We start from the raw sequence: 12,625 nt of genomic DNA, 5'->3' as shown, positions 1-12,625 counted from the left end.
CAGAAACACGGTAAGCTCAGAGGAACTGTCAGCGCAAAGATAAAATGGTAAAACTTCATCTGACTGTTGACCGTCTGTGTTTCTGGCGTCGTCTCTTACCCAGTGTACCGACGTTGTCTCCAACAGCCTCCACCACGAAGTCGGCAGATTTGCCAACAATGCCGCAATCCAGTCCTGGACCCCAGGCCCTCACCTTCTGCGGGCCGGCCTCGGCACCGATCTTGACCTCAATGGGACTAAACAGAGCAGACGGTGATCAGTCTCTGTCATACATTAAAGCTGATCGGTTGTGGTATGTGTTCAACATGCAGGGGTGTGTACCTGCGGGGAATGTGCTGTCCTCCCCAGGTGATGGTGATGGTGTATGTTCCAGGTGTGGTGGGGTAATACTCAAATTCAAACACACCATCACCAAGATCTTTTCTTTTACAGGGCTCCTCAAGACCCTCTGTGAACAGAGAGACCACACATGACTAACACAGCTCACAAATGTTTAATTGTTGCTGTTAATTTTTGCTATCTGCTTAATTACTATTTTGCTATAATTAGCTAATTGCTAATTAGCAAACACAAGCACTTGTCTGCAGCTTTCTGAGCTGAGGCTGATGAGTTAAAACCCTCAGGAAGGGAAACTGCAGATTATTCTCTAGTCTTATCTAGCCTCTTTCTCTCAAATGTCTGAGAATTGCTAATTTAAGCTTCCAAGAGTATATCAGACCTCGTCCAATGTGACGGGAATGCTTAAAGGGATAGTTCAACAATTTGGTAAATTAAACATGCAGGTCACAACTTGTCCACGAGAGCGTTTTGGAGTTGTTGGATTGTGTATTTGATGAGTTTGATGAGGGACAGGGGACCTGTACCATCACATCCATTGTGTTCGCTGAGCAGCTCACGTCTCTGCCCCGCAGATCTCAAAACAACATGCACCGATAATTAAAGGTAATGCACCTACCCCTATGACTGTAGGGATTATGGTGATAGGCGAATTTGCCATAATGTTGAACTATCCCTTTAATATAGTGGCTAAATGTTGTTTGCAGTGTAACTCACTCGGGCCCTTGATGGTGACCTTGAGCTCTCCTGTGCCGGCTCCTTTGGTGTAAACCTTGAAGTCTGCCGTCTCCTTCACCCTCAGGCCCTTTGGCTGCAGACCACGGCCCTTAGCTCTGCAGAGGGTGGGGTTACACGCTGTGGAGAGACACACATGATGAAGGAGTGAGAGGGGAACATGGACGACACAGCTCTCAGTAGTCTGACTTCGACATTAAGACCATGAGAGAATTCAGCGGTGGTTTTGGTGGGGAGAATAGGAATGAGGTGCGGGGTGAATGATATGAAACCAAAACTATTTCCATCCCAGTGGTGCATCCGTCACAATGAAGGGTTGCTGGAAAGCGTACAGTTCAATTGTCCTTTCCTGCATTCCCTCTACCCTGCACACCCCTCTGTGCCTCTTATCCATCCATCTTATTCCGCAGAGTGAAGTCATGGACCACAGTGAAGGAAGTCAGCCTTTATCCCTACACAGGAAATGGAGTATCCTTCATATCTCCTAATTGAAAGTGCATAAAATAGGAGCTGCTGAGTCACACTTGGACACCCTGCAGGAAGCAAAGGAAACCCCCACAGGAACAGAGACTATTGAGAGAGGCATAGATATTTTCCAGGGAGCGGACTACTTGGCACTCTGAGATAAAGAACACGCTGATGTTTTACCACGTGTGCCGGTCTGGTACACTTGGCAGAATCGCTATAAATAATTTGCCAGATTAAACAGAAATTGCAACCAACCCAAAATGTGTTCTCATTAAGGGTGTATTTGTGATATGTAAAGCATTTTAAATGATTTATTATACATTAATAAAAAGGCATTACCTCATCACAGGGCTTTATTATGAAGTGAAAATTAATTAATTAGTTTTGATTTCACAAACACTTCAGCTTTTCGTTTTTTTTCTTTTCTTTTTCTTTTGTTTATTCTAAGGTCCACTTTCCCTTTGTTTTATTTGGAGCTTTTACATTCATAAAATATCTCTGTGGTCACACTGTAGTTTCATATCTGCGCTCTCAGGTTTTTTTCTGGAGCTCTTGTAACAACAGGTCAGTGAGTTATAAAAAAAGTCCTGATCTGGCTCATTTTAAGTCTTGTTTTAATTTCTCTGATACTTTGATTCTTAAGTATTAATATACAGTATTAATACAGAACCTGGACCCGCTTTATAAATAAAAAACAGAAATTGGGTAATATGGCACCTCTAGCATTCTGATCACTCTATATTGAGTTTCAGAGATACAGTCCTACCAGTCTATGACCTACTGTATCTGTTACTTGAGCTCTATGAAAACATGAGTCATTGCACCAACAGCTATATTTTAAACAATGTTGGTTGTGTGATTACAAATACACTTCTTTGTGAATTGTGTCACTGTGTAAACTTAAGACCACTACTAAGCTGGAAGAAATGAGGCATCCATTTTCTGGCAAATACAATGGTGGAAATCTTCCATCTAAATGTGAGCATATGTGGGTGAATTTCTAAGTAAGAGTATTTCCTCATGGATACACTGAAACCTCCTAATAAGGAGACAAAGTACCCGGGGATGCTTGAGTCATTTGGAGTTTAGAGGCAGATGACACACACACACACAAAGCTAATCTACACAGGTAAATTAGTAAAGACACGCAAACACAAAAGCACACAGACAGAGTGAAGGATAACTCACACACGGTTGACCCACTCATGCATGGAATTACACACACGTACTACGCACACACTCACACATGTGCACACACACACACACACAAACAGTGGGTACCCAAGAGAGATCCCAGGAAACAGGAAATGACAGCAGAAGGAAGAGGCCGTTCCAGAGAGAGGACAGATACCACCAGGCCGCTATCAAAGAGAAGAAGGGGAAGGAGGAGGGAGGGAGGGGAAGAGAGAGGGCACGACGTCCAGTACAGTGGCAGGAAGAAACAGGAAAAGCATTAGGCACAACTGAAGAAAAAAAAAAACAGAGAGGACGCAAATATTCTAAAGAAACAGTCATCTCTTGTATCCTTAGGTCACACATCTTGGACTTCCATTGATATAACATGTAGCGGTAAAATCCTATACAAGTTATAAACAAGGTTTCTCTCAAATGTATAGCTCTCACCCTCTCCCACTTCGACAGTGAAGGGGCTCTTGCTGATTTGGCCGCCAGCGAATGTGACGTAGATGATGTGCTGGCCCTCCTGGGTGGGCTTGTAGGTGCAGCGGTAGCTACTGTTGCCCTTATCCTCGATGGTGCAAGTCACAGTGTTCTTCTTGCCGACAGGATCCATGATCACCACCTCCACCTCTCCAATACCGGCACCTGAGAGAAGTAGGGAAGGCGATGAGGGGCGATTTAAGATAAAAAGATAAAAGATAAAACACACACAGCGAGGAGACCAGACCTGTGTCTATGTTATTACCTGCTGTGTAGACATCAAAGTAGGTGGCCTTGTTGGCGATGTTTCCTGCCGGCTCCAGGCCTGGTCCCTGGGCCGTGGCCTTGCTGGAGTCTCCCTGAGCCATGCCGACCTCCACCTCGAAAGGGCTCTTAGAGATGTGCTGCCCTGCAAACAGCACCGTCACCTACAAAGCAGAAAGGAGAGAGAGTCTTGAACCCTCAGGTCCCATTTATAGGGGATTGTGATGGCCACAGCCATGACACAAGGGTAGTAGCCCTTTGCACCTACACTCACACTATACACTATGTTTCTATATTTATGTTACCATATTTTGTTTATGGGCATTATACATTCAATTAAGACCGCCCCTTTATGTTGTTCTCTCTCCTCATTGGATAAAGGTTGTAGGATACAAGGAAAGTTTTCTCCTCGGCTTACAGCAGAGCAGAGTGACTGACAGACCCGTGTTTCGGACCAAACACTCTATGTAAGTGATTGCTGTCAGAAGATATAACTATTTAAGACTTATATTAACACAAACATTCCACTTACTTCTGCTTTAATGGCTCCATTTTCGATAAATTTATTGTTTTGTCTCTATCGTTATTTTGTTATTTTAATTAATGGTGGAAATGCTGGGCGAGCTGACCAGCATTTCCTTACTTTCGGTTTCGCGGACGCTGCCCTGCGGGTCATGGGAATCACCGTTAATGGTCGGAACCACGATGGTATCTGATCGTCTTCGAACATCTGACTTTAATTCTTGATGAATGAAAACATTCTTGGCAAGACATCTGTTCAGAATTTTACCGTGCGCGCAGAGGCTCATGGTAAATGTAGTATGAAAACACTTCGCTTTCCTCCTCGTTGTCCCTTTAACTCCAGCACAGATCCTCATATCACACATTCATTCAAGTTCAGTCTTGTGTATCGACTATGAACTCTTGGCTTACCTTGTGCATGCCTGTGACTTTAGGGATGTAGAAGACAGAGTAGGTGCGGTTCTTATCATTGTTGCCTGTCACTTTAGCCTGAGAGGAAAGATTTGAAAAGTTAACAAAAAAGAAAAAAGAAAAAAAAAAAAGTAGTTTGCCATTGGGACGAACAATCTCATCGTGTCCCACCTCCTCTCTGTGTCCTGCGGGGTCCTCCACATAGACCAGCACCTCGCCCATTCCTGCACTGATGGTCTCCACGGTGAACACAGCTTTCTTCATCACCACGTTACCTACAGGCTCCACACCTGCAGAGGCCAGAGGTGGGGGGGGGGAGTACATTGATTAAACTTATGTAAGTTCTGTGTGCGTCTCATGAGCTGACAGAGTTAACTTTTCCTGTCAAAACCTGAGGCAGTGTGCAGAAGAATCTACAGTAACCAGATGAGCCAAAACTCCTTCATTTCGCAAGAATCCAGTCTCTTGGATAAACTCTTAGGTTTTGGGTCATTGGCTGTAAACATGCTCTAATCTGATCCAGCTGCTCAGGGTACTGCGTTTATTTCCCTGTTTTAGACTCGCTGCAAGTGTGTGTGTGTGTGTGTGTGTACCTGGTCCATAGGCACGGGCCTTCTTGGGGTTGAGTTTGGGTCGGAGAGGGGCGCCAGGCTTCAGTTTAGCCTTGGGGAACTGGGACAGGTAGGTCATGACCGAGTGTTCGTCCACATTGGGGTCAACGATCTCTTCAGGGGTTATCACCTGGCACACAAAGACAAGAACGTTAACAAATGAAAGGGCAGATTTAATTGTTTCCTTGTTTACATATTTGCTAATGAAAGAGAAGGTACGGCTCCGTCTGTACACCCTGAAGCGGTGCTCGATTGGTTTCCATGGAGACGACTACCCACAATACAAATCAACTAAGATAGTGCTGTGATTTAGCGATCGTACCAACCACATTACAACCTCTACCTTGGCTCAGAAAGTACCTGTGGTAGACTGACACACAAACCGGCTGGCACGTTCTCACTCAAGTCATGCTCGCTGTCTGAGTTTACAACCCACAGAGACAGCAGGGGAAGGGACGGAGACAGTTTCTGAGCAGAAGCAGAGCTCGAGGCGGAAACAGCGGCGACCACAGAGCCAACTGTCAGCACGCAATGTTGTGCCAGCTGCCAACGCCGGGCCAGCGCTGTGCCAACACAACAATGACAGTCGCCATAGGAACACAACCCAAGAACCAGCGCGGTGAAAAACTAATCTAATGTTAGAAGACTTTCGTTCTTGGTATTGTTGCACTGTGATAATTTGCATGTCTGGTGATATTGTAGGCCTATACTTCTCTTATTGTCGTCATGTCCAATAAAAGTAACCAAAACTAAATATTAATTTGAGCTGCAGATAACAGATTATTTCCCGCTGTTTGAATAATATTGCTGCACAGTGATGTTACAGTGAGTCGACGCTTTTGCCTGAGTAAAGACACAAACCCGAACAGCCAGTTTTGTATGTTATCAAGTTAATTACTCAATGTCAATTGATGTTTGAGTAAAAATGAGAAGCCTCTTCTTGTGCGACTGATCTTTGCTTATGATAATTAACATCACAGATTAACATCTCTAGTCTTAATTTTCACTTTTATATCTGTTCACTGCAATGTAGAGCATGGCTTTATTTTAGCAGACATATAATCAATGAATATATTACTGGTTGGGCCCAGATACTAACCCTCAGGACATCCACTAAAAGCTTTTGGGTTTGGTCCGTCTTTGTTTATTGTCGGGATTGTTTTTCTATGGTTATTTGTAAAACAGAGAATATGATTGTTTTATATGATAATTGGACAATTACAAATAAAGTGGTTTGAAAAAAAAGTGTGGAACTAATAAAACATCCGTTTTGGTCTTTTCATTAGTTGACAATAAGAGAAATAGAACCTTGCATACATCAGCAACCTTCTCTGGAAACTAAACCCATCTTGTGACTGGTTTATCTTCAAGATCAGTACAAAGTGCTGGCCCGAGTGTAAAACATCAGCGGCTGATCTCTAACAGACAGTCTGACAGTGGTCAACGCTAAAATGTTGTGTATCCGTCCTGCTAAACATGGAGCTAACAGATACTCACAGTGAGTGAGCAGCTTTTGGCACAAAGTTACACAAATTGTTGGAAAATGTGGTTGCTCAGCTTGCCCACAGTGACGGATGAGAAGTGGAGGAGGCAATATTTGGCAAGTTGCTCATTTCCAGTGCATCTGAGAGCGGTGCAGTAACACCAGTTACGCAATAAGTCTCGAATCTGACAACATTAGCGGACATTAACTAACATTAATCAACATTATATAACATTAACTAACATGGACCAACATCAGCCATCCACTCTTTCAAGACTAAATGAGGCTGTAGCAGCCCAACACAGTATTTTCCTCATGAATTTAACATTCATTTTGGAATAAAAATGTGTAATTTCATATTTCAAATCAAAATGTATTCGTATTCATTTTGCTCCACTTTTGCAGATATTTATTTTTACCTGTGGGATGCCCAGCCAGTCGTCAGCTTGCTGCATGGCCTCACGGGCGTTATCCACCGGTTTGGTCTGATCCCACTGGTCCCAGTCAGGACACAGACCTGCAGGGAGGAAAGCAACAAATTGGATTAACTACAGTATAACTCCTTATTTAATGCAATTAGATAGAATCATGTCCTCATGATTCATAAGATTTATTAGCTGATAAAAACATTTCAATTAGTATTAGCACTAGAACAACATTACAGATACCACTACACAATAAAAAACTGTAGTCAAACTACAAAACAGATTGCTGATACTGTATTATTCATAATATCACATTTTTTCTAGTGAATGTGTGCGAGGGGGCACGAGGAACTAAACTCTGCTGTCTGTTTTATTATGGCTGAACAAACATCCAAAGTTGGAGCCTTGATGACGCCCACCAGATAAACTTAGTATGTTCAACATGTCTAATCTGTACTCCAAGGTAAATCTGCAGCAGTAATTATCTGTCCCTGTGGCTCGTCAAGATGTCTGCACTTAAAATTACACACTGGATGTTATGAAGCTGTGTCAGCAGTTATTTCTCCATTTGTTTATAATCCAAGCACAGTGGGTTGTTGTTTTTGGACACCTCAGGGACATCTTTTGTTCAAGAAGTCTTAAAGCTTTTGTTGAGTCCTTATCTCTGGCTCAAGGCTGTTGGTGATGCACAGGTATGCCAAACATCCCGAGTATGTAAATAGAAACCTCCCTTTATGCCCCACTTTCCTTCATTTACAACCCCTGCTCCTCCTCTCTCCTCACTTTCCTAATTTAGCAGGAGTCAGCACTCCTGCTCTTCTACTCCACTTCTATCAGGTTTTTCTCTCGCAGTGATGTGAATTACGCACTTATGCTTTCCCCTGACCTGACCTCAGACCTGCAGCTGTCAGTCACTGCTGGACTCAGACAGTTATGACGCTAAAAGACGTGCCAGCACCTCGGCTGTATTTTGTGTTTAGGGCTAATGGAGCACCGCTGGAATAAGTCCTAAAAAACGTCAAAATTAGTTAGCATTTTACTGCAGTAAATACAGCAGATGGGATTTATTTAAAGTTTTACATCTCTCAAAAGTGGCCAGCTGCTAAGTGGCTAAATAAAAAAACAGAAATGGTTTATAATCACACTTCAAACTATTACTAACTTTGTGAGAGGAAAGGCTTTTGTTAAAGAGGTAGGAGATGAATCAAATGTCCATGTACCTGCATGCATGCTCTGCTTTTATTGAGTCTGTCTGTTTTATGTATATTATTATATACTACACATACTTTTTATGTTCGTGATTTTGTTCTGCATGACTGTTTACTATTTTTCTTGTTTGCATGTATTATTGTATTTCCTTCCTCTTATACTCTGTTTTAGGATGACATTGTAATATTTGTCCAGGGACTACGGATGAAACCTAGCCTTTTTGGCTAACTCTGATGCATCTATAGCAACGTTTATTGATGTGCACCATCTCTGCTAAATAAACTAATAAATAAATAAATAAATAAAAAACTACAAGCTTGCTCCAGCGGCTCACCCAATACACCATGTAGGCTACTACTACCCTTTGCCGCGCGTCGTCCCGCCTCTTTCTACCGCGTTTCCTGTCTCTTTTGCACTGTCCATCATAATAGAGGGAACCAGGAGGATGCTAACTTCCAGGCTGGTCTATCCCTACAGTACCCACTCAGCGTTTGGTAACATGCTAATGCAGTAGATATACATGCTAAACATCAGCCCTGGCAGCATGTTAGAATTAAAACATTGAAATGTTCAATTAGCTTCACACACTGTTGTGTCTGTGAACCACCTCAAAGAGCAGCTGGCATGGCTGTTGACATTTAGTCTGGTTTAATTTGTGATTCATTGTAAGTCAACTAACATCTAAGAGGCAAAAGAATTTCAAAACCGTATCTAATTTATCACAGTAAAAAGCTGTGTCTTTTGCCAGAGACAAATGTTTCAAATGTTTCTTCTTACTACTTGCTGTTAACTCCAGTTGCTGAACATGGGGGATACAGATGTTCCCCACACACACACACAGCCCCCTCACCTGGAGCACAGCTGTCAACCAGAGCACCCAGGGCCCGGCCAGTCTGCCAGTCTCTGTGGAAGTTGGTGATCGGCAGCTCTGGCAGCTTGTTCTGGATCCATCCCAGCAGCCTCTGCTTGGGTGTCTTCTGCTTGCCATCATCTCCCTCCTCGTCCTCATCCCACATGGGCATGGAGATGGAGTAGTGCAGAATCAGGGTCCATATCAGACCCAGGATCAGCTTCAGGTTCCCATCGACGATGGCTTTAGAGTCTGGAATACAGAAGAAGAGAGAGCAGATGAGACACATTAACATATTAATACATATTAAAGAGGACAGACACATCTTTTATTCAAAAGTGTTCAAAAAAAAAAAAAAAGAAGTTCAATTATTTTTGTTTTTATTATATGTATCAAAGGCCAAGGAGAACATTTCTAAAGACAACATTTTTAGATGCAGCCCTCAGTCAGTTGAAAATGACTACACAAAGAATGTAAATAGGAGATAACACTGCAGAGAGGGAGTCAGTCTCTTGTTTGATCTTTAACCTTCTACTTAGAAGTCAGGAGTGAGATTCTGTAATGATCTGTGCTTCACATTTCCCTCAGGAACATCTGTTATCTGCTATCTCATGTATGTATGCCTTTAAGGACGAGGAGCGTGCATGCCTAGAAATCATGGCCCATGCCCTGGTGTGAAGAGAGATTGCAGTAGTTTCTGTTCACATCCAACATGGTACTTCTGTACAGATTTCAATGACACCGAACATGGATTCAAACATCCGATCTGATGAAGCTTGATGTTGGCGCAGCCTTTCATACTGCTGAGAGTGGAGGAGGGTGGGTTATTGGTTCAGTTGCTATTGGTTTATACTGAATCTCAAAGGAAAGGGCACGTGTTGACGGTGGTGATTTACTCAGCTGCCCAACTCATTAATTAATTTGCTAATACAGTATTTAAAAGTCCCATATTGTATAAAGTAAGATGTCCATGTCTACACTCAGAGTCTCTCTTCTGATTGGCTCATTGACATGTTATTGGAGCTCCAGAGAGAACAGATGTTAAATCTAAACAACGAAATGGGAGATCTTTAAATAAATACAAAAAAGAGCCTTTAATGACTCAATTTTATTGATACATGACATGAAACTTGAGTGGAACTTTCTCCATCTGAGACATGATGTAGGTGACAAACTGTAAAACAGAGACTATCGTGATGAGTGTAGGAATTTCTCGTGATGAATCATGTTGTACTTAAGTTATATAAAGGTTCCCGTGGGAATATCTGAGCAGAAATATGAACAGCTTTATTGCAAAATGCAATACTTGTGTTGGATGCCTGCTGTGAAAATGATTAATACATTTAAACAGATACAGTATATAAACCTCTTCACTTACACACCAGTCTATATTGCAACAGATGACACAACAAATGTTTGGTTGTTGTAAATTGCATATGAGGCATGTGGCTGTGCTCAGACACAACCACACGCACCACTGCAAGAGGAGCAAGTGATGCAACGAGAAGCGAGCCTGGGCATGATGAAGATCACGCCACGCGCACACACACACACACACGCACACACACACACACAGTGCCTAATATAAACACTACAGCGTGCACACACATGTTGCACAAGCAGCAGCTGATTAGGAGGGACGATAACTCAGGTCCAGCCTTGAGGAAAGGGTGGAGCAGTGTGTTTGTGTGCATCCCGGCAGATGGTGATTAGGACATAGTTAAGGGAGGAAAATGGGGTTAAGGCTGTGGCTCTTGTGAGCATTTGAAGCTGGAGCCTGATGGCTATCAAGGGTGTACAGTTGTTTTAGGCTCTCCTGCAGTGTGTCTGAGAATTTTAGGGTCATGCGACGTGCGAATCCCACATCTGACAGCAGCTGTGTCCAGTTGGCAGTTTCCCTGAGACTCTGATAAGACCGCAGGGAGCACGAAAACAGAAAGAACGGGGCTAAAAAGAAACATGGAGAGCTACGGGCTTTTCTCATTCCAGTGCTACTCACATCATTGTCAACTTAATTTGTTTTGTTATTGTTGTCTAGACTGGAATAATTGCTGGTAACAGCAGCTCAACCTCTACAACAATGAGGTCTTGAGTGATTCTTTTTTTTTTTCTCCCCTTCGATATTTTTGCATAAGAGAGCTGGGGCTGCGGTCGGGGGCTGAGGCTACTGAAAAGGATGAATATTTAATGCTTGCTGTAAGAGGGCCTGAAAGCTGTTTGGCCAAGAGTCTGAGGATGGGGTTAGGAGGGACGGGGGTCTAAACCAAAAGGGGGAAGTGGAATGTGATGCATGTTGAAGATGTGGAGCCGAGGAGCAAGTCTGTTGAGAAATGAAGGTTGTTGAGAGATGGGGGGAGAAAAAAAAAGAAGAAGCAAATCGAATGCACAGAAACACGTGAACGGTGGATCAGATGACTTTAAATCACTGGAATTTCTTTGCCTACATGCAGAAGTAGATGTGGGAAATCTCCAACTTCGTCTCAGTCGGGTATGAGTCTGAATTTATCGTCTCAGCCGGGTATGAGTCTGAATGTATGTGTCAACAGAGAGATGTGCTCGCAAGCTGCTACATGACATACATGACATGTGAGCAGGAAAAAAAAAACACACTCTGCAATCTGCATAGTGATAAAATGGAGCAGGGTAAGACGAGGGGGCCTGTTTGGATGACCCATCACCATGGGAACTTTGAGAGAGCTGGATTGTTATAGCAACAGAGTGGCAACTCGGGCTGCTCAGGAATGATAGGAAAGAATAAGAAGAGGCAAAGTAAGATGCAGAAGAGAGAGAAGGGAAATGTTGCCTGAAGGCAGAGATAAAACTCACTGACGACTATAAATTGTTATTTGTACTGATAAGGGGGAGCGAATGGTGTCACAGGTTGGTACTCGTAGCAGGAATGCAGATCAGGTAAAACAGGGGTGTGTCACGTAGCAGCCTGTCATCCACCCCAGCACAGGCAGGACCTTACTCGAGGTGCAGAAGAGGCCACGGTGTTCAGATAAAGCTGAACAATCAACCTGCATGTCTTTTTTCATTAGCCTCAGTTCACTTGTCTGCACACAGTCCGTTTCAGGAAATGGAAACTTTAAAACCCCTTGCTGGGACTTCTGTAACTTTGTGATGTCACAACGAAGCTCTCAGCCATACCTCAGTCTGGCCCCACCACGCCCACCACCAAAACCTGCAGGATTTGCTTTCTCTATGTTTCACTGGAATCTAGTATATTTCATACGGTCACTCAGGAGTCAGCCAATCAGAGGAGAGTCCCTCTCACTGGCCTGTTATTACCTGAGCTCCAGAGAGAGGATCAACACTTCATATATAAAGTGTCAAATATGGGACCTTTAAGTGTAGGTCAGTGATGATCAAATCTGCCCAGTGCAGAGCATCATTTCAGATATGTGCAGCAGACAACAGCCTGTCCTCTTCCTCCTCTTCCTCTTCCTCCGGCTCGGTTTTGTTAGGACATAAATTCGCTCACACTGTCTGATAATATGTGGTTACGTGTTGTTCTTTGATTCATGCCTCTCACACACAAAGCCACTAAACATGCAAGGAATCTGCCAGCATTCCCGGCAGACCACAGCGCACCCAGCCTGACGGAGCCCATATACGGACACAGACTGCTGCAGACTCCCCCTCTGCTGAC

The 12,625-nt window shown here is 43.4% G+C and overlaps 1 protein-coding gene across 4 annotated transcripts in view; it reads right to left on the bottom strand.

The window, feature by feature from the left end:
* Positions 1-12,625, bottom strand: part of flna (filamin A, alpha (actin binding protein 280)) — a 47,942-nt gene that overhangs the window by 19,304 nt on the left and 16,013 nt on the right. For all 4 annotated transcript variants that reach the window (XM_083975187.1, XM_083975189.1, XM_083975188.1 and 1 more), the window contains exons 3-12: positions 8,974-9,225; positions 6,909-7,006; positions 4,989-5,136; positions 4,567-4,685; positions 4,396-4,473; positions 3,464-3,626; positions 3,163-3,363; positions 1,054-1,191; positions 322-448; positions 100-236 (exon numbers count right to left, since the gene is read on the bottom strand). In XM_083975187.1, the coding sequence (XP_083831313.1) occupies positions 100-236; positions 322-448; positions 1,054-1,191; positions 3,163-3,363; positions 3,464-3,626; positions 4,396-4,473; positions 4,567-4,685; positions 4,989-5,136; positions 6,909-7,006; positions 8,974-9,225 (1,461 nt within the window). The remainder of the gene's footprint in view (positions 1-99; positions 237-321; positions 449-1,053; positions 1,192-3,162; positions 3,364-3,463; positions 3,627-4,395; positions 4,474-4,566; positions 4,686-4,988; positions 5,137-6,908; positions 7,007-8,973; positions 9,226-12,625) is intronic.

This window comes from Trachurus trachurus (assembly GCF_905171665.1).
Source record: "Trachurus trachurus genome assembly, chromosome: 7".
Lineage (NCBI taxonomy): Eukaryota > Metazoa > Chordata > Actinopteri > Carangiformes > Carangidae > Trachurus > Trachurus trachurus.
The sequence above is the reverse complement of the archived record's forward strand: the minus strand, read 5'-3'. Positions and strand labels throughout refer to the sequence as shown.